Source organism: Heterocephalus glaber, unplaced genomic scaffold, assembly GCF_053883595.1.
Source record: "Heterocephalus glaber isolate CG9 unplaced genomic scaffold, H.glaber_assembly_v1.0 deba00001613, whole genome shotgun sequence".
Lineage (NCBI taxonomy): Eukaryota > Metazoa > Chordata > Mammalia > Rodentia > Bathyergidae > Heterocephalus > Heterocephalus glaber.
The window spans coordinates 27,296,663-27,322,119 of record NW_028258384.1 but is presented as its reverse complement, the minus strand read 5'-3'; the positions used below and the strand labels follow the sequence as shown (position 1 = coordinate 27,322,119).

General features: G+C 42.2%; 1 protein-coding gene across 4 annotated transcripts in view; it reads right to left on the bottom strand.

Annotated features, from left to right (window-relative positions):
* Window positions 1–20,684, bottom strand: part of Drp2 (dystrophin related protein 2) — a 39,641-nt gene extending 18,957 nt beyond the window's left edge. For 2 of the 4 annotated variants that reach the window (XM_004872576.3, XM_021250465.2), the window contains exons 1-9: window positions 20,514–20,684; window positions 12,671–12,849; window positions 8,378–8,541; window positions 6,495–6,651; window positions 4,989–5,109; window positions 3,173–3,441; window positions 2,642–2,788; window positions 2,143–2,221; window positions 202–262 (exon numbers count right to left, since the gene is read on the bottom strand). In XM_004872576.3, the coding sequence (XP_004872633.1) occupies window positions 202–262; window positions 2,143–2,221; window positions 2,642–2,788; window positions 3,173–3,441; window positions 4,989–5,109; window positions 6,495–6,651; window positions 8,378–8,541; window positions 12,671–12,787 (1,115 nt within the window). In that variant the 5' untranslated portion in view covers window positions 12,788–12,849; window positions 20,514–20,684. Of the gene's footprint in view, window positions 1–201; window positions 263–2,142; window positions 2,222–2,641; window positions 2,789–3,172; window positions 3,442–4,988; window positions 5,110–6,494; window positions 6,652–8,377; window positions 8,542–9,723; window positions 9,852–12,670; window positions 12,850–20,513 lie in introns of those variants that run through there. The other 2 variants (XM_013068430.3, XM_021250467.2) reach the window with 2 other exon arrangements.
* Between the last annotated feature and the right edge of the window lie 4,773 nt (window positions 20,685–25,457).

The following is a 25,457-nucleotide window of genomic DNA, read 5'->3' as shown; positions in this document are numbered from 1 at the left end:
AGGGTGAACTCTGAAGATCCCAAAGCACAAGGTTCACCTTTATTCAGGAAGAATCTTGAGCTCTTGGTATGAGTAGGAGGAAAAACTGAACTGGATAGTGGAATCCCAGTGAACAAGGAGTGACAGGGATAAGTACCAAAAGACAGGTGAGGGAGGGGGCAGGTAGGGATTGACCTGCTTCTGATTCTGACGATCACTCACTTGATGTAGTAGGGAACTTTATTGGGCGAAATTGCTCTTTCCCAGGGAACCTGGACAGAGGCTGGTAAAGGAGAAGAGAAAGAGAAAGTAAGCTGGCCTGCCATTCCCATTTTATTCTTCCTCAAGGGTGGTCAAACAAAAAAGGACATGTTTGATCTCACTGCAGCTCTTAACATAAACCCTGAGGGTGTGGCAAACTCCTTCCTTCCTTTCTCTCTCTTTCTCTTTTCTTCCTTCCTTCCTCCGTGGTACTTGAGATTAAACCCAGGACCTCTGCACTGAAGTATATCTCTAACATTTTTTTTAGTTTTAATTCTGAGTCAGGGCCTCACTAAGTCAGGCCGGGCTCAAATTTACAATCCTCCTGCCTCAGTCTCTGAAAGTGCTGGGATTATCGGCATTTACTATCATAGCCGGCAAGCAAGCATTTCTAATGAACACACTTCTCTCCCTGATGATAAGGTGAGAAAAGTAGAAGAGACTGTCACTGATGCCCTAACATACTAGAGATGTGGCTAGGGCTTGAACAGGAATACTTGGCCTTGGCTACCCTGACATTTCCCTCTTTTGGGTGCAGGCAGCTGGATTTTTCCTGTGGCTACAAAGTAGACTCTACTTTCCTCATAGAGGTGCAAACCCCTTCCCCTCAAAAGCCAAGCTTCTCAGGCCTGTGGGACAGAGGGTAATGGTACTGCCCATTTCCCCTTCTTTCTCTCATGAGAAATTCTGAAAACTCATGCTTCTCTCATCCTCGTGTCTTTATCTTCTTGTTCTTCCAGGAGAGGCTCAGGTTACTTGGTTGATCTGCTCACTTCAGTTTTCCTGAGTACAAGAACCCTCCGTAGGAACAGCTTCATGTCACTGACTATAATACCAATGATTCTAACCATCGTTAACAATTATTGAGATCCTAGTATATGCCAGATTCTATGCTTGTGCTTTGTGTGAATGTCTAAGTTTCCTTTCTGTATATTCTCACCATATCTACTACTACAACCCTGGTCTGGGCCACCATCATCCCTCACCTGGATTAGCGCAATGTGCTCACCAACAGGTCTCCCAGCTCCCACTCTTGGGCCCCCGCAAAAATCTATTCTTAACCTGATGTTGAAACATAAATCAGATCATGTCATTGCTCACCTCAAACCCTGCCAGAGGTCCTCTATTCCATTTGGAATAAAGTCCAAAGAACTTTGATCTACAAGGCCCTCCATGGTCTGTCCTCCCTGCACTTTCTCTCTGCTCTCCTCCACATGAGCCTCTTTGCTTTTCTCAGCACACCCTGATTTAAGGACCTGTAATCATTGCCTGGTATGCTCTTCCCTAAGCTATTCACGTGGTTCATTATTTTGCCTCTTTTGGGCCTCTGTCCAATTGTCACCCTCTCAGGAGGTATTTGAAATGCCTCCTCCCTTAAGTCTTATCCTCCCTATCCATGCCTTCTTGGCTTATTTTTTTCCATAGCACTTTCCACCCACTCTGTGTGTGTGTGTAGTTGTTTATAATCTGGCTTCTTCCACTAGAGTGTAAGCTGGCCAACTCTAAGGATTTCTGTTGTGTTCACTGATGCAACCCCAGTGCCTAGAAAAGTAACTGCCCAACAATAAATATTGTTGAATAAATAGTCATTTAATTTCCAAAACCTGATTTATAAGCTAGGTAATATTTTCCCTTCTTTGTACAGATGGGAAAATTGAGATTCAAAAAGAATAAGCTATTTTTTCAAGTTTACACAGCTATTACGCTGAAGTACACTGTCTCAGACCAGGTCTCTCTAATTGGAGAGCCTATTCTTTCAACTACTAAATGTTTTTGTAATCTGTACTGCTTCTTGGATGACAAGGTATACTGGACTCTCATCAGCCCCCTAGGGGACAACAGTAGATTCTTTTGGAAGGTGGCTGAGGTTCTGTTAAGTGAAGTTCAATTTGGCTCACGTACAGGAGAGGAAGTGCTGTGACCCAGGCCCAAAGTCCCGGTGAGCATCCTGGAGCTGCTTAAGTCTCTCACCCACTGACACCTATGGAAAGAATAGGAAGGAGGACAATGGATTCATTCTATTTCGTGTGGGAACACTCAGGTGCCTCTAAGAATCTTTATGAGCTCCTTCATAGGCTGGCTTTTCTTTAGTTTCAGCCCTTTTCACCGTCACCCAATTCCTATCCTTCTCCCAACACTCCCATAAGTCAGAGAAGAGCCTCCTTAATTCTAGCACAGTGACTCTTCTCCTCTGTCTACCTGCGTGCCCAAATCTAGACAGGTTGTTCTCCTTTTCTTCAGTTTAATCATACCTGGCAACTTAGATGCTGAGAAGCCTGTTCCCTAACCCCACATTCTTTAGCAGTCTTTTCCCATGTAGGTTTTATTTTGAGAAAGTTTTCCCTAAGTCTACTTTATATTGAGGTGACTCCTCATGGCTCACTTCAGGCTACTCTTCTACCTGTAGCTGCTTCCACCGGATGTTGATTTGCTCCAGGGCTCGGGAATTCTCCATTGATAAGTGCACATCAGAAATGGCAAGTTGATGGGCCAGATCATTCACCAACTTCACTCCGTCTTTCATGGGAGAGAATTCTTCTTTGAATAGCTGGAGAACCAGGACCCAAGTGCCACAGCAGACAGAGAGTGGGAAAGAGGACCCATTAATCATTTACTCACCTCTTCCCTCTTCATTCACAGGTTTTGTTTCAACAACATAACTTAGGAGTTTGCCTATTAGGACAACCAAACTAAGGTGTGAGTGGCCACAGGCCTTATCTGCTTCCTTCCCTCAATTTACAAACCCAGGGAAAGAGAAGACTATAGTACAGAGGAGACTACAGCCATGCCAGCCCCAGATCTAGAACATACACTAAAAGAGGCTTAAGTTAGTGTCCACACCAATGGAGTCTCAGCAGGAGGAACTCTGTCAGGGTCCAGAAGAGCATCAAGTCTCAGGGGTGACTGTAGCCAGGGGAGGAGCCATGCATACCTTAATAGCCTGGATATGGTCTGGTAGTGAATCAATAAAGAGATCTCCAATGGGCTCCCAAGTGGCTCGGACTCCGTCAGCTTGGGTCAGAGTAGTGCTCAATTCCTCCATTGCCCCTTGGATCTCCAATAACTGCTCTAGAGTACGCTCAATGTGGCGGTGCTGGTCCACACAGCGGGCTGTCAGCTTCTCCCACAGTTCACTAGCCACTGTTGCCTGCTTCCACACAAAGCGGCTAAGATTCTGGACCCGCTGTCTGGGGGAGGCATCTGCAAGTGTAGGCAGGAAACCAGGTCACGCTAACCTTAACCAGACAGGAGCAGCTCTGGGAAAGGCAGAGACAGACATCCGTGTGTGTGTGTGTGTGTGTGTGCACGTGCGTGTGTGTGTGTACCGATGCATGTGTGTACATGTTCTTGTATATATTCATATAGAAATATATACTTTTCCATAGTTGAGCTCCTTTTGTACATTCAGTTATTTTAGTTAAACTATTTTGAGATTTTATAGATTCACATGCAGTTGTAAGAAACAACACAGATTTCATATCCCCTTACCCAAATAGTGATATCTTGTAAAAGAATAGTCCAATATCAAAACAAAGATTTTGATATTCATACAATCCACTAATTTTGTTCAGAGCTCCCTAGTTTTATTTGTATTTATTGTGTGTGTGCACATACATGTGTATTGTCTATACAGTTTTATCACATGTTCGTTTGTGTATCCATCATCATAGTCAAGAGACCAATTTGGTTTTTTCCACTTATAACATCATGAAGATTTCCTCATAATTTTTAAAAATGGTCAAGATAGTGAGTAAAATATTTCAAGACATGTAATGAGGTGAATCATCCACAGTGCTATTCACATCATCCTGGAATGTGATTTTGTATTAGTGTCTGCTTCCCATTTGCACCCAAACAAGGGAGGCTTTTTTTGATGTCTCAGGCCAGGAGAGGATGACATAAAGCCAGAAAAGCTGGGTTCTTAATTTATACATTTTCACTTTCTCCCTCAGAACCTTCTCTTGGAAGAAGATTCAGAGCCTCAAAGCCCCAGGCTAATTGGAATTGTCTTTCTCTCCTGAGCTTATCCTATCTGAGGCCCATTGGACAGCAAATTAAAGTACTAGCCCTCCCATCGAGAAGCTAGAAATAAACTGAGAGAGGAAATGGAATTGACAAAGGACTCAATTAATTAAGGCTCCTCTCCAGGCTATTCATAGCTTATCTCAGAGTGTTGAGGATTCTTTCTGGGGAAGTGGGCTTGCTGGGCCACCACTTATATCTAATCATCACCATGGATCCTATCCTGCTGCTTGATTTGAATCTAGATGAAGAGTGGTTCTCCCTGTCAAGAGAAAGGGCTAGAAGCCACTATGGTCGTATCAAAACATTACCATAAATTTTCCTCTAAAAGGTCATCACTTAACATTTTAGAGTTTCTTAGTTGTTGGTTGATTATAACATTGCCACATGTCCCTCTATGTTGGAGTAAAGCAGCATTTTTTTTTTAACATACTGCAACTTTTATTCACTGAGTTGGTTCAGTTCATGTTTTTTATTTCTTTTTCATGCCTCATTAAAAGGCCATATGTACAGTACAGGCCTCATGCTAGTGACTGCTGCTTCAGACTCTGTTCTCTTTGTTTTTATTTGCAATATGAATCTTGCTCCTTCTCAATTCTGGACTCATATGAAAAAACTACTTTCTCAGATAATAGCTGAGAAAATGAATTTGGGGAGGGCAGAAAAGTGTTTGCTTAATGGTGTATAGCTCAAAAAGAAGGGGGGAAGAGCAGAAGATCACCCACTTTTGCTCTCAGAATGAGGTTCCTCTAGTTCCTCAAATGGATGCTGAGACAGGAAGGCTTGAGCTGACTCCAGCACAGAGTAGACATAGGGGCCCCGGGACTTGACTTCTTCCATAAAGGCCTGTAAAATTGAGTAATATGATCAACAGGAAAAGAAAGTCTTTCAACCACTTCAAATTCCACTCTGCAACTCACAACCTCTCTTTATAGTGCAACTTAGTCCCTTGGCATTACTAGATATCACCAGGTTACCCACATGAAGAGGTGTGGTCCTCTCCACAGGTAGGAGAATAACTCTAACACTGGAAGATCTACTTAGTATGAAATGAGTGACTCTGCCACAGGACAGAGAGAAATGTGGCGATCTTGGTTTTTCCAGAAGACTCAGAAAATCCCCTGTAAGGGGCTTAGAAAACCCAAAAGCACGATGAACAGGATTTATATTAAAATTTTGGTGAAATATACACAGAATGTATAAATCAAAAGTGTATGACTCAGCAAATTAATTTCCATACTATGAGTCCATCTGTGTAACCAGTACTGAGATCAATAATCAGAACTCTACCAGCATCCCAGAAGCCCCCCTGGTGGCTCCTTCCAGTCACTATCTCATCCTTTCCCTTAAAAGGTGACGACAAAGGCATATTGGCACAAGCCTGTAATCCCTGCACTTTGGGAGCCCAAGGCAGAAGAATTACAAGTTTGAGCCTAGCCTTAGCTCCTTAGCAAAACTCTGTCTCAAAATTTAAAAAAAGGCTGGGGATATATTTCAGTGTGAAGGCCCTGAGTTCAATCCCCAGTACTGAAAAAAGAGAAAAATGGCCAGGTGGGGGCGGGGAGGGGGATGTGACCATAGTTCTGATTTGCAAAAGCACCAGTGAGCTTTGTCTATTTTTGGAATTTATATAAATGGAAGCATATAGTATATACTCTTTTTATATCTGACTTTTTTCACTTAACATACTGTCTGCCATAGGATACTGTTATAGTTTGTTTTCCTGTTGTATTATATTCCATTCTGTATTCGTTTTCAGGAAATATTTATTGCTATTTTCTGAATAAAGAGGTAATATATATCATGGAAATATTTAAAATTTCAGAAAACTATAAAGAATAAAATTAAAGAGAATTCCAATTATCCAGTATTGACATTTTGATATAGTTCCATCCTATGTCATTCATACAGTATATATATATGCACATATCTATATATATTTTTATACAAATGAGATTCATCTGTATATAGTTTTATATCCTGTGTGTTTTCCCTTAACATTATACTATGTTCATTTCCCCATGTCCTCATTAAAGATTAAGGCAGGATCTTAAATATGAAGAAAAGATTTGATTTTGCAGCATGCTAACCACAGACCAGTAGGACTGTATATAGTCTCATATTGCTTTAGGTTTGTACACAGAGCTGGGTGTCTGTCTGTCAGGGTACTGCACAAGGACTCTTTCCCCACTGAGAGACTATATACCATGGTCTCCATAATTCTAACCTACCGCATGTGTTTCCTTCTCCTGTTGCACCAGGGCCACATCCCCTTGTAGGGGCAGCTGAGCTGACAATTCTTCATCCTTTTGGCTAAGCCAGTCAATAATCTCTTGGAGAGGAAGCTGAAGCTTTCCACTGTGGTCTGAGAAGGCCTCTAGGCGAGCACTGCACATAATGGGTAAGACCAATGATATTAAATCTTCAGTGGCAAAACATAACTTTTTCCAAACAAACACTTATGTGAAACGTTAACATAGCAAATGGATTGAGGGGAACTGCTCTAGTTGAAGTGGAAGGGGGCCTGGAACCATCCCTCTTACTCATCCAAAGGAGCTCTCAAGCCTCTCCACATAGAGCACAGTACTAAAACCAATGGGTTGGACCACGGGTGTGGGTAGGGTATCCCAAACTCAAAAGGCTTAAAATGTCACTTCATGGATCTCAGTTCCTTCAGCTGCATGCCCATCATCAGGCTGGGAAGAGAAGGAAACTGAGAAAGGGATGACAGCTGTGTGGCTCCCCTCTTCCCTTGGTAGAATCCAAACCATGTCAAACTGCTCATCTATAGAGGCTGCTCTCAGCCTTCCCCTTGAGCAGGAAAGGGTGCCCTAAGTGGAAAGGGCAAGGTGAATGGTTGAGCATGAGCATGCACATGTGTATGCATACAGATATAAGCAGCTCAAGGGACACAGAAGCACTGGCTAGAGATTTGAGATATGGAAGAAAAAAATTTTTATCATATAATCATTTCTGTCTGCCTCCCTTCACCCCCCAAATTAAATATAAGTTGAGGTCTAAGTGGTAGGAAGTTGGAGGCCAGTTAAGGCTGTGTGCAAACATCAAGCCCATTCTCCTTAGCTGGCAGTAACAATTACCTTTACTTATTGCTTTCCTACATGTGGGTAAAGCCCTTTACCCAAATTACTGCTTTAACAAATTCTCAGAACAGTTTTATGGAGTAGGCCTAATTATTGCCCAGAAAGTTTACATAGTTTGCTCAAGGTCACACAGTTAAGTCACTTGTAGAGCTATGGTTTCCATAACTCCAGAGCCTGCATTCTTTCCACTTATACACACTGCCTTACCTCCACCAGAGTCCACTACAAGCTAGGAATTTGGGCTTTTATGATAGGGGATGGAGTGGGAAAATTGCAGGCACACACAGAGCAGTAGGAGAATAGGGGAAAGAAAACAATACATCAATTGCCTTCAGGCCCTTACTGAGTTGCCCTTAGCTGTGCTGATAATGCATGGATGTTCCCGAATAGAGGGTATTAAAAGGTGGAACAGAGAATAGTTGAGACCCATCAAGATAATGGGCAACTGTGAGAGGAAGAGGAGTAGAAATGATCATTTCTTTCATTTACACATCAGCATGTTTAAGTTTAGAAAGCATTTTCATATCTTAGTTGAATCTTAATGACATCAGTGTGGGGTAGTTAAGACAAGTATTATTCCTCCACTCATTTTTTTGTTTGTTTGAGACAGGGTCTCGCTATGGAGTTCATGCTGGTGTTGAACTTACTATGTGGCCCAGGCTGGCCTCGAACTCATAGCAATCCTCCTGCCTCAGCCTCCCAAGTGCTGGCATTACAGGCATGCACCACCATGCCCGGATTCATTTTTTTCTTAATGAAAAGTAGAGGCTAAAATTCTGAGAACTCAGACAATTTATCAAAGATGATGCAACTACTTAAAACTGAGGCTCAAATCTAAATCTCCTGACCTCTAGCTCTAGGTTCTTTCCACGGTGCCAGAGAAGGAAAGGGAGAAGTGGACAGTGAGGCAGAGGAAAGGGGACACACAGAAGGACAAGCTGCAGCGGCAAAAGGAGCCCAATGCTGTCCCGGCCAATTCCTTCAGGTACCTGTTTCTAGGGACCAGGCCTTACCGGAGGTTGTGAGACTTCTTTTTTATTTCATTCCAACACAGATTCATGGCTGATGGTTCCAGGGGGCCAACAGCACCAATAGACCCGTTCAGCAGCTTTGGATTTAGGCAGGGGACCCCAGCACCATCCCAAGGAAGTGCAGGGGCAGTTATAGCAGCTCTAACCTGGACAGAAACACAGACATCCTGTGATTCCTGGGGTGTGCTATGCCCTGGTCTCTGCCCAGCCATGGGTGGAACTAAAGTAAACAAAGGGAAAAAGAGTTTTATCAGGGTCCAGAAATATAACTAATGTGTGTGGGTATAGTCAGGGAGGGAGATATGAAAGACTCCAAGTTCTTCTCTTGGTAGTGGTCAGTCACATAGAAATGCTGACCACTATTATCATTAGTTTTATTATTGTAAATTCTGCCAGGACCACCGCCCACATGGGATACTGGAAATGTATTTACATTAGGTAAGAAGCTGGTTGGAATTGTCCAAATGTTGACAGCCATAGGATTTGAACTGAGCTATAGGTTTCAAGGTCCCACAGTTCATCTAACCTTCTAGAAAATAAATTTGAGGGGCTTCCCCATAAATATTCAGAGAGGGAGCAGACCAGCCCAAGAGAACTATCAGTAGTAGGTAACCTACTTCCCAAATGACCCTATGCCTTAATATCGCCTCTCCTTCTTTCCCACTCACACTTCCCACATCACAGTCAGGAAGCCTGAAAATCATCCTAATGAGCAATGGTCAGGAAAATGGGCATGGGCTGAGAAAGAGTTAAAGCAGCATTCTGGATCCTGACTGCCAAAGGACTCTGACTGGAAGCCAAGAGGATGAGCCATGGAGCCTGCCAAGTCTAGCCTTGGGCCCTCAGGCTCATAGTCATTCACTTCCTCTCTTGGGCACTGGTAGGACCCTGTCAGGTCATTGTGGGGTCATGGAAATGGTGGTTATACCAAATAACCCATAAGAAGGAAGCTACCTACAGTACAGTACCAGGTCTGCTCACTCAGGGAATAGGAGAGGGGTATAGGAAAGGGGAATTGGAGGAGAAAATTTCAGCCTGGGCTGCTTTACCTGAGCCTAGGGAGACCTACATGCCCACCTTCCCATTTACCTGCTTGCCTTCCTGTGGAAAGGTTCTGGGCTTGCTGGTGGCTGAGACTCCTATAGTCCTCTTCCCCCCTAAATCATCCTTCCTCCCCACATAAAGACTCTCCAGGCAATTTAGGAAACCAATCATCCCATTAAAATCGCAGCTTATATCTACACCATGAAAAAGAAGTAAGGGAGTCGCTGAACTCTGGGGACCAAGCTCAGAACTCGGCCACCCTGTGGCCCATCAGAGGATCCTACCTGTGCTACCTGGGGAGTTCATGGCAGGATCAAGCAGCTCCATGATTATCCCTCTGCAGGAATCTGGACCCAGTGTCTGGGGAGCCACAGGCAGGCAAAGTCCCGATGAGCTCTAAGCAGCCCTGCTCAGGGAGGCAGACAGAGCTGAACCAGGCCAAGAGTCGAGGGTTGCCACCCTGTTTGTTTACTGACTCCCCAGGAATCTGGAGGGGGCGGCTATGTCAGGGCCTGGCCAGTGAATCCGAGCTTTGTTCCTGGGGAATTCTGGCTTGCTCCCAACTGGGCCCTCCACACCGGGCCAGGATGGCCCTCTCAGGCTGGCAAGCACGGCAGGAGTGGGACTGGCATTCCATGGTGCTGAGTAGGGGCATGTAGAGGGTAGCATTTGTTGATTTATTTTCTCTTTCCATGCAAGACACAAAAGCTCACTTTGCTTCCAGGCTCACCCCTCCCCTAAAGTGGATGAAAGAATCAGACCACATTGGTGACAAACCTCTGGCAAACAACTTTCCCAAAGCCTGGCAAGATGAGCTTGGAAAATAAGCAATTAAGTAAGCCTCCTCAGTGGCAGTGAGAAATGTGTGTGGCACAGCTGGGGACAGAGCCCTGAGATGGCCACACTGGGAAACTGGGATGGCAGAATCCGTCTGAATTTGATTATCCTTGAGTGAGTACAGGGACCAGAATACTCATTGGATTCCACTGGGAAAGCAAGGGGAGGGGGTGCTCTGCCCTGCCTTTGAGAGGCAGATAAGATTGGAGGGAGAGCCATAACCTCAAACCTCATACTGTACCCTGATGATGGAGCGAAATGGTTGGTCTCTGGGCATCTCCTTACAACTCTGTAGGGAAATGAGAGGGGACAATGAAACGTAGCAGGTCTATTCCGGGGAGCCAGTTTTAGAAAGTCTCCTGTGTTTGCCTGTGTTACTCTGGGCAGTGGCTCTTTCCCATAAGCCACTGAACAAGGGGAAGAGCCTCTCCTGGAAGTGGCCCGATGCTCTTTTCCATCTAGCAGACTTGTTTGGGAAAAGGTTAACATTTCTGAGCTTGGCCCCCACCTCTCGGCACTTAGGGAAAATACTTCATTTTTACCAAAAATGGTTCTGTTTTCACCCTTATTTATCTCCCACAGAGTCTTCTGGGCTTTCCACAGTCCTACATTGTTTCCATGCTGATGCCCACCTACAGGAATAGTTGGAACAGTTGCCTGCCCCTTTCCAGGGGTTTGAAGTTGAGCCAACCAGGGTGGCTGGAGGATGGAAGGGGATGACGGACCAAGAGTAAGGAATGGTTCTAGCTGTCAGCTTCGCTTGGGCTGGGATAATTGGGCTCAAGCCAGCCTCACAGAATCCTCTGGAATGGAATGCCCTGGAGTTAGAATGGCCCCTTGTGACTCAGCTATGACAAGCTGTCCTGGCTCTAACCTGGGGAGATGCACCCATGATGAGCTGGGCTCCACCCATCTTAGCCTTTCATCCACACCCCCCAGCTTTCTTAGTTTCCTAACTTCCATTTGGCTCTCAAATTATTCTCCAGTGCTGTGTTCTTCCTTTCCCATTTGCCTATATACTCTCAAGACCCACCTAGAAGAGCCAGGCACACAGTAGGCAAATCACAAAAAGTAATTATTTCCTTTCCCTTTCCCAATCAATTGCCTTCTACTTCTGGCTTTTGTGGCCAAGATATTTGCTTCTCACAGCCCATTCCTTGTAGGGCTAGCTACACATCCCTTGAACCTTTGAGATAAAGGCCTTATGGAAGAAAGAGAAAGTAAACTACTAAAAAAGAGACAGGTTGGACTGTACCATTTGTAATCACAAAATGAAGCCTCAAGCTCCCTCTGACTAGTGGTGAAGCTTGGAGGGTGTACACAATGAGTATAGCAAGCCTTTGGGAAGGGCCCTGGCTTCTCTATCTCTTTAGCATGTAAAAGCCCCATTCCAGGCAAGGCGTAGGTTACTGGGGAATTCTAAGTTGCCCTGGATTTGAGAATATGTTAGAGGCAGCAATTTTCCTCTGGCTAGATGCAGGAAAACAGCTCAGGAGGACCTGACCCTCATGCCTCTCTGGACTTTGATTTTCGTTCATTATCCTTGCCAAAATGGGTTTCCCAGCATCCATATTCTCCATCTCCACTATCTTTCTCCTTTCCTGTAGATTCAGCTATAGCCTGCTCCCCTAGCATAAACTTAGCACTGCAGCGTACATATGAGATTCTAGGAGACATAGCACTTGCTCACACTTCCATGGCCTCTGGACTCCAAAGCTGTGTAGGGAAAATCAGAGTATGCTTATGTGTCTTCCTTCTCCAGCCAACTTTCTTTGGACATCTCTCATTATCAGAAAAGGCACCTCCCCTCTCTAGATCATTGTCTCTCATACATCCTCTAACCACTTCCTAATATACACAGCATCACCATGTTCCTAGGGGAGAAGAGAATAGAAAGCCAAGTCTGAAGCCAAGGAAATTCTAAATGGGGCTGAGCTAGCAGCTGCAAGGGAGACTAGGGACTTGAGAGAAAAAGCCAATAGCAAAGGGGAAATACCTACAGAATACTGTACCTACAGAATACTCTTGAGGTATACCACAGAGAAGCCAAGGCAAAAGAATGTCCTGATTTGTCTTAGGCTGTGCCCTGAAGAATCATGCTCTTCTAGGACCTCCCCAGATTTGCATCCCTTGGAAAGTTAACATGGAATTAGTTTCCATCAGCTACAGTGGAAACTCTTTGGCTTGTCCAACCCAATACCTTCCATCGCCCTATGTCTCCCATAAAAGGCCTCATGAGTGCTAAGGTCCTGAAGGAAGCCTCATGCTATACAAGAGGTTTCATGTACACAGGTAGTACCCCTGGGCCTTAGGAAGCATGGATACCCTAAGTACAACACAGATCCTATGTTCAGTCATTTTCCATAGACCTCAATTTTGCTATCAAACTCTTACCTGAGGCTGGGGGCAGGTGCATCGGAGGCTGCTGCTGTGATGGAACCCGTCAGCAGCCCACCATTCACGACATCGTGGGAGGGTATAAGGGCATCCCTGCATGACCATAAGTTGCATAAGAACGGAAGATCATGGAGGGATGAGGATGGTCACCAGACAAGCTCTTGATCATTTAGTACCTGGAAAAGTAACAAGGAGAGATTTAGAATCAAGACCTACAAAAGGCCTACAAATCCAGCACCAACTCACTCACAGATGCCTTGAACAGTTACGCAAACCAGTATTAAAAGCTTACTGACCTACCCAATAGTTCTTCCCAGGCTACTATGCACCATAACAAACTTTAATTATTGATCAAGGAAGTATTTATTGTTTACCTATTATGATTTGTGCTAAAGACACAAAGATAAATTACTATCGGGGATGGGTAGAGAAGGTAGTCAGGTATCCTAATAAAAATAGAATGCTTTTGTGGCAAATGGTATAATTGAGGATGGATCAGAAGTCTAGGGGAACGCAGAGTGAAGAAAGCTAACTCTGAGAATGTGCACATCTTCACAGACTGCATTTGAGATGAGTCTTGAAAGGATGAGTAGACATTTACCTATGCAGGGAAGGGGCAAAGCAGAAAGGTGCTCTTGGCAGGCCAATCCACCTGGGCAAAAGCTGATGTCACAAGAAGGCAAAATATGTTCAGAGAACAGTGAGTTCAGCAGGGCTGGAGTTTAGGAGACAGCTAGATAAAAATGACATGGGGCCTGCCCCTAAGGAGGTCATATACAGAGAGAAAAAACATGGAAAATAAAGACCATAAAGTGTTATCTGAATTCATAGTAGGAATATTTACAGGATGGAGTAAAGAGACAGATAAGGGAAAGGTGAGTTCTGTCTGGTCATGTCACAAAAATTTTCCCTAGAGGAAATGTTCTTGAGGTGAGTCATGAAAGAGAAATGGGATTTCCATTAGGCAGAAAAGATAAAACAAAAAAGGATATTTCAAACATCACAAATACAAAATGTATTGTGTATTCAGTGTGATCAATAAACAAGGTAGGTGCCTTTCAGGGCATAGCAGGAGATAAGCCTGGAAAATGAGGTTGTGATCAGATTGGGTCATACCTTGAATGACAACCAGATGATCTAGCCTTTATCTTATAAACAACTAGGAGGCACTGAAGATTTTAGGCAGGGGAGTGACATGACCAGATTTTCATTTCAGAAAGGGTATGCTCTTCTGCCTGCCTGTGCAGTGATCCTCCTGGGGGAAGATGGCATCAAGAAGCTGGTAGGATAAGCAGCTGCAGTGAGGATGGAGCAGATATTGCAGCCTTGAATGTTGGAGAGGTACAATCTATACGGCCCTGTGATCAATTGGATGTGAAAGGTGAGGAAAGTAAAAAGAGTCAACGTTTCTAATTTGGTAGTTAGATAGATAATGGTGCCAACAACAAGGGAAGGAAGACAAGAGAAGGAGCAAATTTGGTGTGGTAAGGGGTGAAGGTAGTGTTACATAATAAGCTATGCGAGAGACATATTCAGCTTTAGACGTCAGGCACTAAGCTTAGAAAAGGAGACCTATAGGGAGAAGATGAGAGGGAGAGGAGAGGAAAAGGAAATAAAGAGGATCAAGATGCAATATGTATATGTACCAGTATCACACAGTGAATATATTTATGATGTATCACAAACATGTACTTACAAAATTTTTTAAAGAAAAAAGAAAAAGAAAGATACTGAGCAAAATTTAGATGTACAAGTTAATTGAAGGTATAGTGGATGTATGCAAATATGATTAGGATGGGTGGCGAAGATGATGTTTGTAAATGATAAAGCTGATCCCTTTTCATGCCTGGCAAAAATATATAAATCTGGATCCAAAGGGCAGGAACTGAGCATCTTTAATTTCTGATGCTAATAATTAAATAGCCATCATTTTAAGACTCTATCCCAGTGCTTTCCAACATTTTAGGTGTAAGGGCTCCTTCTTAAGATTAAAACAAAATCTCACTTCACCCACTCACACCCACAATAGTAACTGTGCTTTTAGAACTTACAGAGTGAGAAAAACACATACATTTAAAGATCTGTGGACGTTCCTTGTATCAAATACCCTTCCTCCTTAGGGGTCTATGGCCTATGGTGTCCAAAGATTGGGGAATATTATAGTTACAAGGGCTCAAGAGTTTGTGGTCTGAAAGACACTTTGTTATGGTCAACGTCTCTAGATGTTATGTAGCTTCACAGATCTTTATTCCCAAAATGATTCCCCTAAGAACTGTTGAAAAGATGGTTCCTCTGTGATCAGACACCAACATAAAATAATTAGTTACTCAGATAAAGAGTGAAGTATTGCTATGAATGTGCTATAGATATGTTATAGGCATAAGGGCCTCAAGATTGTTTTTGGACTTGTTTTTATATTAATATTTTCTATTTTTTGTTGATTACATAGTAATGCAAGTTCTTAAAATTTTTTGAAACTTTTGTGGTTCTAGGGATCAAACCCAGGGTGTTGTGCATGCTAGGCCAGTACTATACCACTGAGTCACACCCTCAGCCCTGAAAAGCTTACCATTTAGAAAGTCCTCATTCATTCTTTTATGGCGCTAGAGCCCAGACCCAAGACTTGGATATGCTATGCAAACATTCTACCAACGAGAGTCCTTACTATGTTCTTTATAGAAAAACTGGAAAATACGAAACTCATAAAGATGAAAACAAAAATAATCTGTAATGTTACCTACCAGCCAGAGATAACCATTACTAACAGGCGTAAAGACATAATAAAAACTATTAAACTATTGTCTATGAAAAATATATATGTACACTTTAAAAATAAAAGTCTTCAGGTGCTATCTTTTTATATCCTGCTTTCTTCATTTGGCATGTATTATTTTAGGATGTCATTAACTATTCCTCCAAAACGTGATTTCTATGTGCTGTATAAGTGGTAGAGCACTGTGCTTGAGGCCATGGGCTCTGGCATCAGACAGACCTAGAGGCAAGTCTACATTACCAATTAAAGTGTGGTCTGGAATAAATTAGCCTCTCTGGGTCTCAGTGCCCTCATCTGCACAATGGGAATAACAATGATACTGTCCTCACAGAATTATTCTAATGCTTAGAATTAATACATATTGTATTTAAATACCTCAGCAGTGTCTGGCAGAAGTACATTGCTCAATAAGTGTTAGGTATAATCTTTGTTGTATAGCATTCCATGGAATGGATATACCAAATTTATTTTAAGAATTAGATATATGCATATACTTCTTCTGTCTTATAAGTCAAACTGCAATGAACAACCTTGTGCATATTTGTGATTCTTTCTTAGGAAAATTTCCTACAAGGGGGAATTCATGGATTAAAGGTTGTAGAACCTATTTCAGGCTTGTGACACATATTTCTAAAATGTCATAGAAAAGTTTTATATCACTTTATATTACCATTAGTCATGTATGAGTGCGCGAATTTCTCATTATACTTGCTAATGGTATGTATTCTTATTTTATTTGCTAACTTTGTGACTGAAAATGGCATCTTGAGTATTACTTTGCATTTCCATAATTACTAGAGAGGTCTCATTTTTAGTGGCCATTTATATTTCTTCTTTTGTGAACTGCCTGTTTTTATTCCTTTTGTGATTTATTTCTTTGTAAATTAATTTTCTTCCTTCTTTTTGCTCTACTGATCTGATGCCAGGATGATGCTTCACAAAAGAAAAATAAGATAAAGGGCCGGGGATGTAACTCAGTGGTTCTGCCGCCTCCCTTGCGAGCGCAAGGTCCTGAGTTCAATCCCTGGTACCAAAAAAAAAAAAAAAAAAAAGAAAAGAAAAGAAAAATAAGATAAAGCCAGGGGTCAGAGAATTCATATCTTCTAGTCCAACACAGGCAGAAAAGGAATAAGCTCCTTCGGGGCTTAGTGTGACTATCCTCTATTTGTAGACTTTGCTCCTTTGCTCCTGACTGTGATCTCAAGTGATTTCACCTCTGTATGCCTTGGTTTACTACTCTGTCAAATGTTAATATTTAAAAGGCATGGTGATGTATGCCTGTAATCTCAGCACTTGGGAGGCTGAGACAGGAGGATTGCTGTCAGTTCAGGGCCAGCCTGGGCTACATAGTGAGTTCAAAGCCAGATCAAACTACATAGCAAGACCCTGTCTCAAAAAAACCAAAAAAGGATTCCAAGCACCAAAACACTATTATTCCCTCTATTTGTACAGCATGTTTTTATAGTTTACTAGGCTTTTGTGATCCTCAGTGCTACCTGGTAAGATTGGCCAGCCAAAATTACAATCATATTTTATAAACAAAAATGCTGAGACATAAGTGAACCTAGGCCTCCTGATGCCTGGGCTAGTGCTTCTTTGCTACACAAAGATTCCTCTGCTTCTTTATTTATTTCCTTTCTGCCCCAAATTACCACTTGAATATCCTGATTCTTTCACTAGCCCTCCCTTTAATTTGCAGAGGCTAGGAGGATTTGGAGATGAATCAGACTTGGCCCTTAACTTGTCAAGTGTAGGAAATAATACATATACACAAGTAAGTATAATTTAAGAGAGAAATGATTTATACTGTATGTGAGACTCAGAAATCATGCTAGAGGTCACAGAGGAGGAAATGTTCACTTCTATTTGGAAAGGTTCAGATAAGTGTATGAAAGGGATGCTTTTGAGCTAAGAGAGGAGATTTGGACACATGGAATAGAGGATGTTTTGGGGGTAGAAATAACCCTTCTGTGATCTCACCCAGGAATCCTGCTAGACACCAAGCTGTGTCTTTTAGAATCAGTAAATACTAGAAATATTGCTTTGGTTCTGGAGAACACATATAGGCCCTTCCAGCAGGATTCAGGGGGAGAAGACATTGTTTCTCTTGGGCAAGGATAAAAGCATTAAAAACATATGGAAGGGCAGGGGATTTAGCTCAATGGATTCACTGCCTGCTGTGCAAGTGCAAGGACCCGAGTTCGATCCTCAGTACCAAAAAAATATGGAAAATATCAGGATTCTAGTGTGAAAGTAAAGTTGTTGACTTATGGAAGGCAAGGTCCATGCCTGATATTTATTTATATTCCACATATTCTTTTTTTTATTAAATTCTTTTATTGGTACATTGTAGGTATACAACACAATTACATTTCTCATTGGGAACTGTACCTTTACATAATGCATCTTGGTTCTTATTTTTTCCCCATTCCTAGCCCTCCCTTCACCCCCTCCACCCTGCCCTATTTACAAAGACTTTATTTCCATTTTTTCCATTTCTCAGCATTTTTCCTTTCCCATCTTTCCTTTCCCCTGCCCCTCCCACTATCCCTACCCCTTTGGACCTTTTCTTCCTATTTTACATTTTCGATTATTCATTCTAATCATTGGTACATTTTAGGTATACAATATAATGACATTCATCATTGGAAATTTGCACCTTTACATAGTCTCTCTTGGTTCTTATTTTTCACCCTTGCCCAGCCCTCCCTTCAACCCCTCCATTCCTCCCTATTTACAAAGATTTTGTTCCTATTTTTCCATTTTCTCATATTAATCCCATTCCCTTCTATCCTTTCCTCTAGCCCTCTCACTTCCTTCTCCTTTGCCCCTTTTCTTCCTATTTCACATTACCTATTATACATTTAGCCCTTATTTACACTTTCAGTTTCTCACACCAGAGAAACTATTCGGTATTTATTCATGTGTGTCCTATTTATTTCACTTAAGAGTATCTCCTCAATGTGCATCCACTTAGCTATAAATGTCTCTAATTTGTCATTTTTTATGGCTGAGTAGTGCTCCATTTTATTTTTTAAAAACCACCATATTTTCTTGATCCAGTCTCCAGTTGATGGGCATTTGGGCTGTTTCCAAGTTTTAGCTATTACAAACTGTGCTGCTATGAACATGGGGGCACATATATCACTGTGGTATGATTCTTTTAATTCTTTGGGGAAGATCCCCAGCAGTATTTCACATATTCTTAAACACAGTGCTAGGCACAGAAAAGGCACTTGGTGAATGTTTCCTGACTTGAAGTATTGAGTTCATCTTAGCTAAAAGGCCAAGGAGTGATTGAATTGAACTCCAATTATATAAGCACACAGGCCCTTGATACAAATACTGGAAAGCAACACAAGAAAGGTTTTGAATATGTATATTTACTTGCATTTGTGTGAAGTGATGTATGTACAGTGTTAGCATTTGAAGTGAGGCTTGAAATGGCAAAAGTTGCAAACAACCTAAATGCCCTTTACTGAGGGACTAATTAAATAAATAATAATGTATCCACGTAATGGAACTTTATACAACTATTAAAAAGAATACAGAACACCTTGCCAATATAGAATGGTTTCTTAAGACATTTTTAAGTACAAAAAGAGGAAGTCAAAATAGTCTATTTTGTACAGAAAAGGAAAATATGTGCTTATATTTGTATAAGATATCTCTGGAAGTATACAACCTATTACCATTGGCAACGGGAATTGTGTGGCTACTCACTCCATTCCTTTGGAATCTCCCTCTCCCCTTTTCAGTTTGCAGGAAGTAGGACTGCAAGGCAGAGGCCTGTCCTCCCAGAGAAAGAAGGACTCTGTCTGTTTTCAGGGTTAGGACATTTACTTCAACTTCTAGCAGTACCTTTTCAGGGAGAGGGGTTCCTTAGAAGGCCATGAAATGCTCTGAAATCATCTCTCCAGCCAGACCTTAGAGAGAACATTTCCTGAGGTTTGTGGCTCCCACAGGGTCTTTTTGAAAGGTGATTTACTTAAGGTCCTTTAATCTAGAAACAAGGATTACTTTGGAAAAGTCAGGAGCTAAGGTGAACTAAACAGAGATTTTTAAGAAGGCCTTTATTCTTTTGAACAATCTAAAAGAAAACATAAGAGAAAGTATATTCTTTTCAAGATAGCATGCATCATGCTCTCGATGGAAGCCGACAGCAGCTGCTGCTAACATCCGTCTTTGTCTTCCCACCCCATCTCAGGCAGGCTACATCCTTGGACCAATACCCATGAGGTCATTCTCTACCTGACTAACAGAGCAAAGACAAACCTCAACTACCCACATAGCCTCAGACCCACCAGCTTGGGACATTTGGCCTGCTGATAACGAAAGGGAGAGCAGAAGAAAAGGGGGGGTAGGGATTAGACTCCAAGAGAAGTAAGCTATTTCAAAACACTCCGAGGTATGCTCTCAAGAGTGGAGAGACTACAGGGAAAGCAGAGGAAAAGACAAGGTGGTGGTGGGGCAACACAGGGAAAACAAAGGCAACCAGCGAATAAATACAGAGATGAAATGAGTTCTTCAGTCCCAGGGTTTTAGGTCAGAGCCCGGGTTACTTCAGGGTAATACTCCTATGTCCTTTCTGCTGGTCCGAATACTCATTTGCTTAGGAAATCTGTTTGGACCCATGTTTTCTCTCTTCTCCTTCTAGCCAATGCTATCTAAACACCTTTCCTTTCCTCTTACCAGGAAATCTACCCTTGGACAAAAAGCATGTCATTGAAAACCTTAAATAAATAAGTAAGTAAGTAAATAAATAAATAAATGTCCCTTTCCTCTCAAAGAGGCAAACCCTGGATCTTCCTGCTTTTAGATCACAATTGCTCAAATTGGCTTGATTTTCCATTTCTAGATATCTTTTTCTTCTTTATGGATCCAAGCAGTGGCTACTACATGATGAATATTTTTTAATGCAAGTTTTTCCCCAAAAGCACATGCAGACAAGCAGGCAGGCATGCGTACACACACACACAGTATCTCTGGCGCTTCCCCTCCTTCAGTCATTTTCCCTCAGCCAGCTGAACAAGGGCGAGGCTTGGAAATAATTTCTCTGTGGCCTACCTTCTGATTCTGTCAGGTCTGCGAAGCAGCTGGGTAACTGGAAGCTGGGAGGCCAGGGCTGGGCTGCCTCTGTGAATCAGCAAAGAAGTCCCTGAGACAGGGATGCCGGCAGCTGCTGTATGCACACTCTCCCTCTGTCTCTCCCACCTCCCTGCCCTCCTTCTCTCTTTCCTCCTCCTCCCCTCTCTGAGCTGCTCTGTGTTGCTACGCAATCATCAGCAGAACTAACAGCATTATTCTGACCTCAGCCAAAGATACCCTTGACTGGGCAAATGCAGAAAGAGAGAGGATAGTTTTGTAAAACTACCAGAGCTGTGGTGGCTCGCAGATTTCAATTCATTAGAAGCAAAGGAGGAAAGAGAAAGAGCCAGGGAAGCAGAGAGAGAAAGGGGAGCAGAGAGGCTTCAACTGTGGAGGAGGAGACAAAAGAGCCCTAGAGATCAGTACGAGCTGCTGAGCTGAGCAAGGAGCCTGGGCCCCAACTTACACAGATCTAACCCACAGCCAAAACCAACTTCAGAGCCAGCAGCTGGCAGGGGACCCTCAGTAGCTAGTCCAGGATTCAGTTTCTGTGTCAAGGGTTGAAACACTCTGCTCTAAAATTGCCACTGGTACTCAAGATACAGTCTTGGGCCCAGGGCAGTATGCCAGTGACCCCTGAGTCCTGTCTTCACCACTTCTTAGATCTTACATGTGGGGAAAAAAATCTCAAAAAGTGGTGAAAACAAAATGGATTTTAAATAATTTGAGAAAATACAGGTGTTATGTGCCTTCCTTCAATGACTACCCCAATCATTCTCCCTTTTTTTTTCTCAGACCAGCCTTTACTCTATTAACTATCACTTTTGTTAAAAGTTTGAGCTCCAAATATCCTGAGAGACCTGGGAGAAATCACTAATGCAATGGAGATATTTTCTCCTCACTGAGAGCCTAGCATAAAATAAACGATTTATTTAATAAATATACATTCAATGAACAAATTAAATGAATGGATGGGCCAATGAACAGCAGTCAGAAAGCCCCTGTTTCCATGCTCCTGCACAAATAGACCAAGACTTAAAGCCACAGCAACTCTAGGCCAGCAAAGAGTATAAGAGAAGCACACCCCCCCTTCCATTATTGAGAACAGTGTGTATGTGAGAGAAAGAGATTGGCTTGGGAGTGGGATGTTTAACTTCACTGATGGCCTCTGAAAATTCCATATGCCCTGGTGGCACTGGAACTTAGGACAGAAAATGCTTCTTGGTCCAGAGGACCTGGGACTAGTGTATACAAAGTGTCTAAAGAACTGAGAAGAATTATTATTTTAGCATTGCATTTTTCTTTATTTTTATTATCTTTTTATGAAGAAGGTATTTTAAAATTATTATTTATTTTTAATTGACAAATAATTATGCACATTTATGGGGTAGAATGTGATGTTTTGATCTATGTATACATTATAGTCAACCTAACTAATAAATATATCCATCACCTCACCAACTTACCATTTTTTCATGATGAGAATATTAAAAGTCTATTTTTAAGCAATTTTGAAATATATGACACATCGTAATGTAACAAATTGGTTACACAGTTTGATACTGTCATTATCGAAGCTTTCCACATTATCATTATTGAAAAGCCTCAGCTAGAAAATAACTAGCATGTATGTCTATATGTTTTTTCTTGAGATGAGATTTTAAAAATTGAAGCTGGTTATTTCAGGAAAAGGCTAGAAATATGCCTGATGTCTTCAAATCAAGCAAAATAAGAAACAACTGCCTCCACCCTTGAGCTTTCAGAACTGCAGGAATGGACCCTCTCGTCTGGCCCAAGCAGCCAGGCCTCCGAGTGAGTGCAGAAAATGTCTTTGGTTTCCGAAGGGACTTTTGGAAGCACAACCAGCATCTCTATATATCTTCAACAGAGAATTTTTTAGCTATCCATCCTAGCCTGGGATTGACCTTGCACCTTAGCCCCAGTCCTAGCCCTAATAGCCTACATGTTTATCAACACCATTTAGACCCAGGGCCCCAGGATCCTTTACAATTGACTTGGAATGATGTGGGGGGGGGGGTTGGCTGGAAGAAAGAGCAGAGGAAATATGCTGAGAATCTGTTTAGGCTGGCACAGACACAGAACGACTGTGACAGACACACACGAAATACATGGGAACTTGACTCACTGCTCACCTTGGCACCAGCTCACCAGCATGCCCAACAAAACCATAATCAAGATCAAGGAGAAGGAGGAAAGACTGAGCCAGATGGGGTACCTGCTTCCTACCTTGACTGCAGTTGGATTTGTCCAGATCACAAAGAATACTTGGAATAATCCCTTTCTTTTGCTATCTCTAGAGAAAGCATTTAGAATGCAGAAACAAAAATATAGTACCATGAAAATAAACCCACAGAGTTTGTCTTTAGGAGTACAACAAAAGGCTTGTTAAAAATCTCTCACAGACCCTCTCATAGCGGAAACTATCTCTCCTCCTTATTCTTTTGCTTAAGGCTCCTAAGGGCTCCTGTGGAAATGACACTATTACCTATGAGATTGAAAACACTGAGCCATTAGCAGCTTGTAATATCCAAGATTTAATTATTAGATTACATTAATAACAATGGTTAACATTATTGAGCATTTACTATAAAGTAGGCACTGTTTGAAGTGCTTTGCACGTATTAGTAGCTTAGTTCACCCTTATAGCAAACAGCTTCTAATACTACTCCCATTTTACAGATGCGGTAACACAGTGAGGTTAAGTGACTTGCCCAAGATTACACAGCTAATAAGTTATGGAGCTAAGACTTAACCTGAGCTGGACATGGTGGCACATACCTGTAATCCCAGCATTTAGGAGGCCGAGGCAGGAGGATTGGAAGTACAAGGCCAATCTGGGTTACATAGTGGGTTTTTTTTGTTGTTTTTTTTTTGAGACAAGGTCTCACTATGTAGTTCAGGGTGGACTTAAACTCACTATGTAGCCCAGGCCGGCCTTGAACTCACGGCAGTCCTCCTGCCTCAGTCTCCCTAGTGCTGGTACTACAGGCATGTGCCACCATGCCCACCTGGATTACATAGTGAAACCTTGTCTCAAAAAAACCCAAAAAGACTGCTGCTATCTATAGGTTGACTGTTTCAGTGTCGGGCCTATGTAAATCATTGAGACAAATATAACTAAGACAGAAGATTTCCCAGGATAGCTTACCTACGTTTTGTGCTGTGCGTCAAGCTATTTTTCATACTCAACATGTCTCCCTTTCCTTTAGAAATCAGAGACATAAGGGCCTTTGAAGTCACACTTCTTTTTCTAAGGAGTCCCAAGTAGGCAGACCCCACATAAAGTTAAGGCTGTGGAATACGAAAGGTAAAAAACAAATGACCTTTAGATGAAGTAGTGATTGCCAGGTTGTTATGGTCCCTGCACAGTCCACTACCCTCACCTATTCATGTATGCTTCCTGCTTAACTCCACGGGGCTTTGGAAAATGCTGTTTTGTAGGCCAGTGAAGGTGCATTCCTTATTGCTGTTGGTCTTCTGGAATATTTTGAGGAAGGTTGATTTTGTTTTGTTTTGTTTTTTAATTTCTGGGGGATGTTGGAATTAATAGAGTCTCTAGTTGTGTTTCAGAAGAAATAATTTGCTTTACCATATAACTGCATAGAAAAACCCCCTCTGATTTCTGCTACAAAAAAAAACAAAAGAAAAGAAAAAGAAAAAGAAAAGAAAAGCCCACTCTGACATTTAAACCCAGGGAGACTCATTTTTACCTACTAGACATCTGGACAAAGCGGAGGAAGCACAGCATGCATATAGGCTAGCCTCAACTATTTCTCTGAAGAGGACAAAGAAGGACAAAAATGGTCACATGCTCATACTTTAGCTTACCTTGGTAACTGGCAAGGGAATATTCAAAACCCACTTTGGCATCACTGAGCCAGGCTTTGCTAGGTTGACAAGGAAAGTAGGGCATTTCATTTCAAGTGGAGAGAAAAAAATGCGTAAAACACAAAGGTCAGAGAAAATGGCTTGCTAAGGGACTGTGAGTACTAGTTAAATGTGGCTAAGTTATGATAGGGCCATGGACAGGAAAAGGGAGAAAATGGTAGGAGATGAAATGTGCAAAGATCAGATCATGGAGGCACTGAAATCCTATGCTAAGGATCAATTAAAAAATTTTTTTGGTACCGGCGATCGAACTCGGAACCTTGCGCTTGCAAGGCAGGTGCTGGAACCACTGAGCTAAATCCCAGGCCCTCAATTAAAATTTTTAACCAGGAAAGTGGCATGATCAGATTTATGTTTTCGAAGTATCACCCCAGTGGCTTTCACTCAAAAAAACATTACATAGTGCTTACTACACACTGGGTTTTGTGCTAGAGCCCACAGGTATTAAAAAAGGTTCTGAAATTCCTTTCAAGATTCACACAGGCTAATAGGTGAGAAAATTAATTAAACATAAATATAATAAAGCACTAAGTGTAATGAAGGGTGAATCAGAGGGGAGAAAGGCTGGAATCTTGGGTGCCTGGAAGAAGGCAGTTGCAGGATTCATCTGATGAGGGTCTGAAGTAGGGCAGTGGGCAGCAAGAATGAAAAAAGGGTGCTTAGTTTTGCATTGGAAGAATGGGCCTTGTCCCCCAATGAATCTTCTGCATATTACCCTTGCCTTTTATCATTTTTTCCTAGCCTGATTATTTGCTAAGTTGCTGAAGGAGAAATAAACCATGAGCAGGTTTTTGTCCTTTGGGAGTGGGAGACATGTATAGTTAATCCCCATTGTTGTTTTTTTCCATTCCACAACCTTATTTATTGGAGCCCTAAGTTTATTGGAAGTACTATTTCAAATTAGTTTTACTCTTCCTAAACACCCAACCCCAGCTCACTTACCTCAGCAAAAAAACTTCCATTTATTGGAAAGGTGGAAGCCATTCCTGCAAAATTTTCTATATCAGGGCTGGG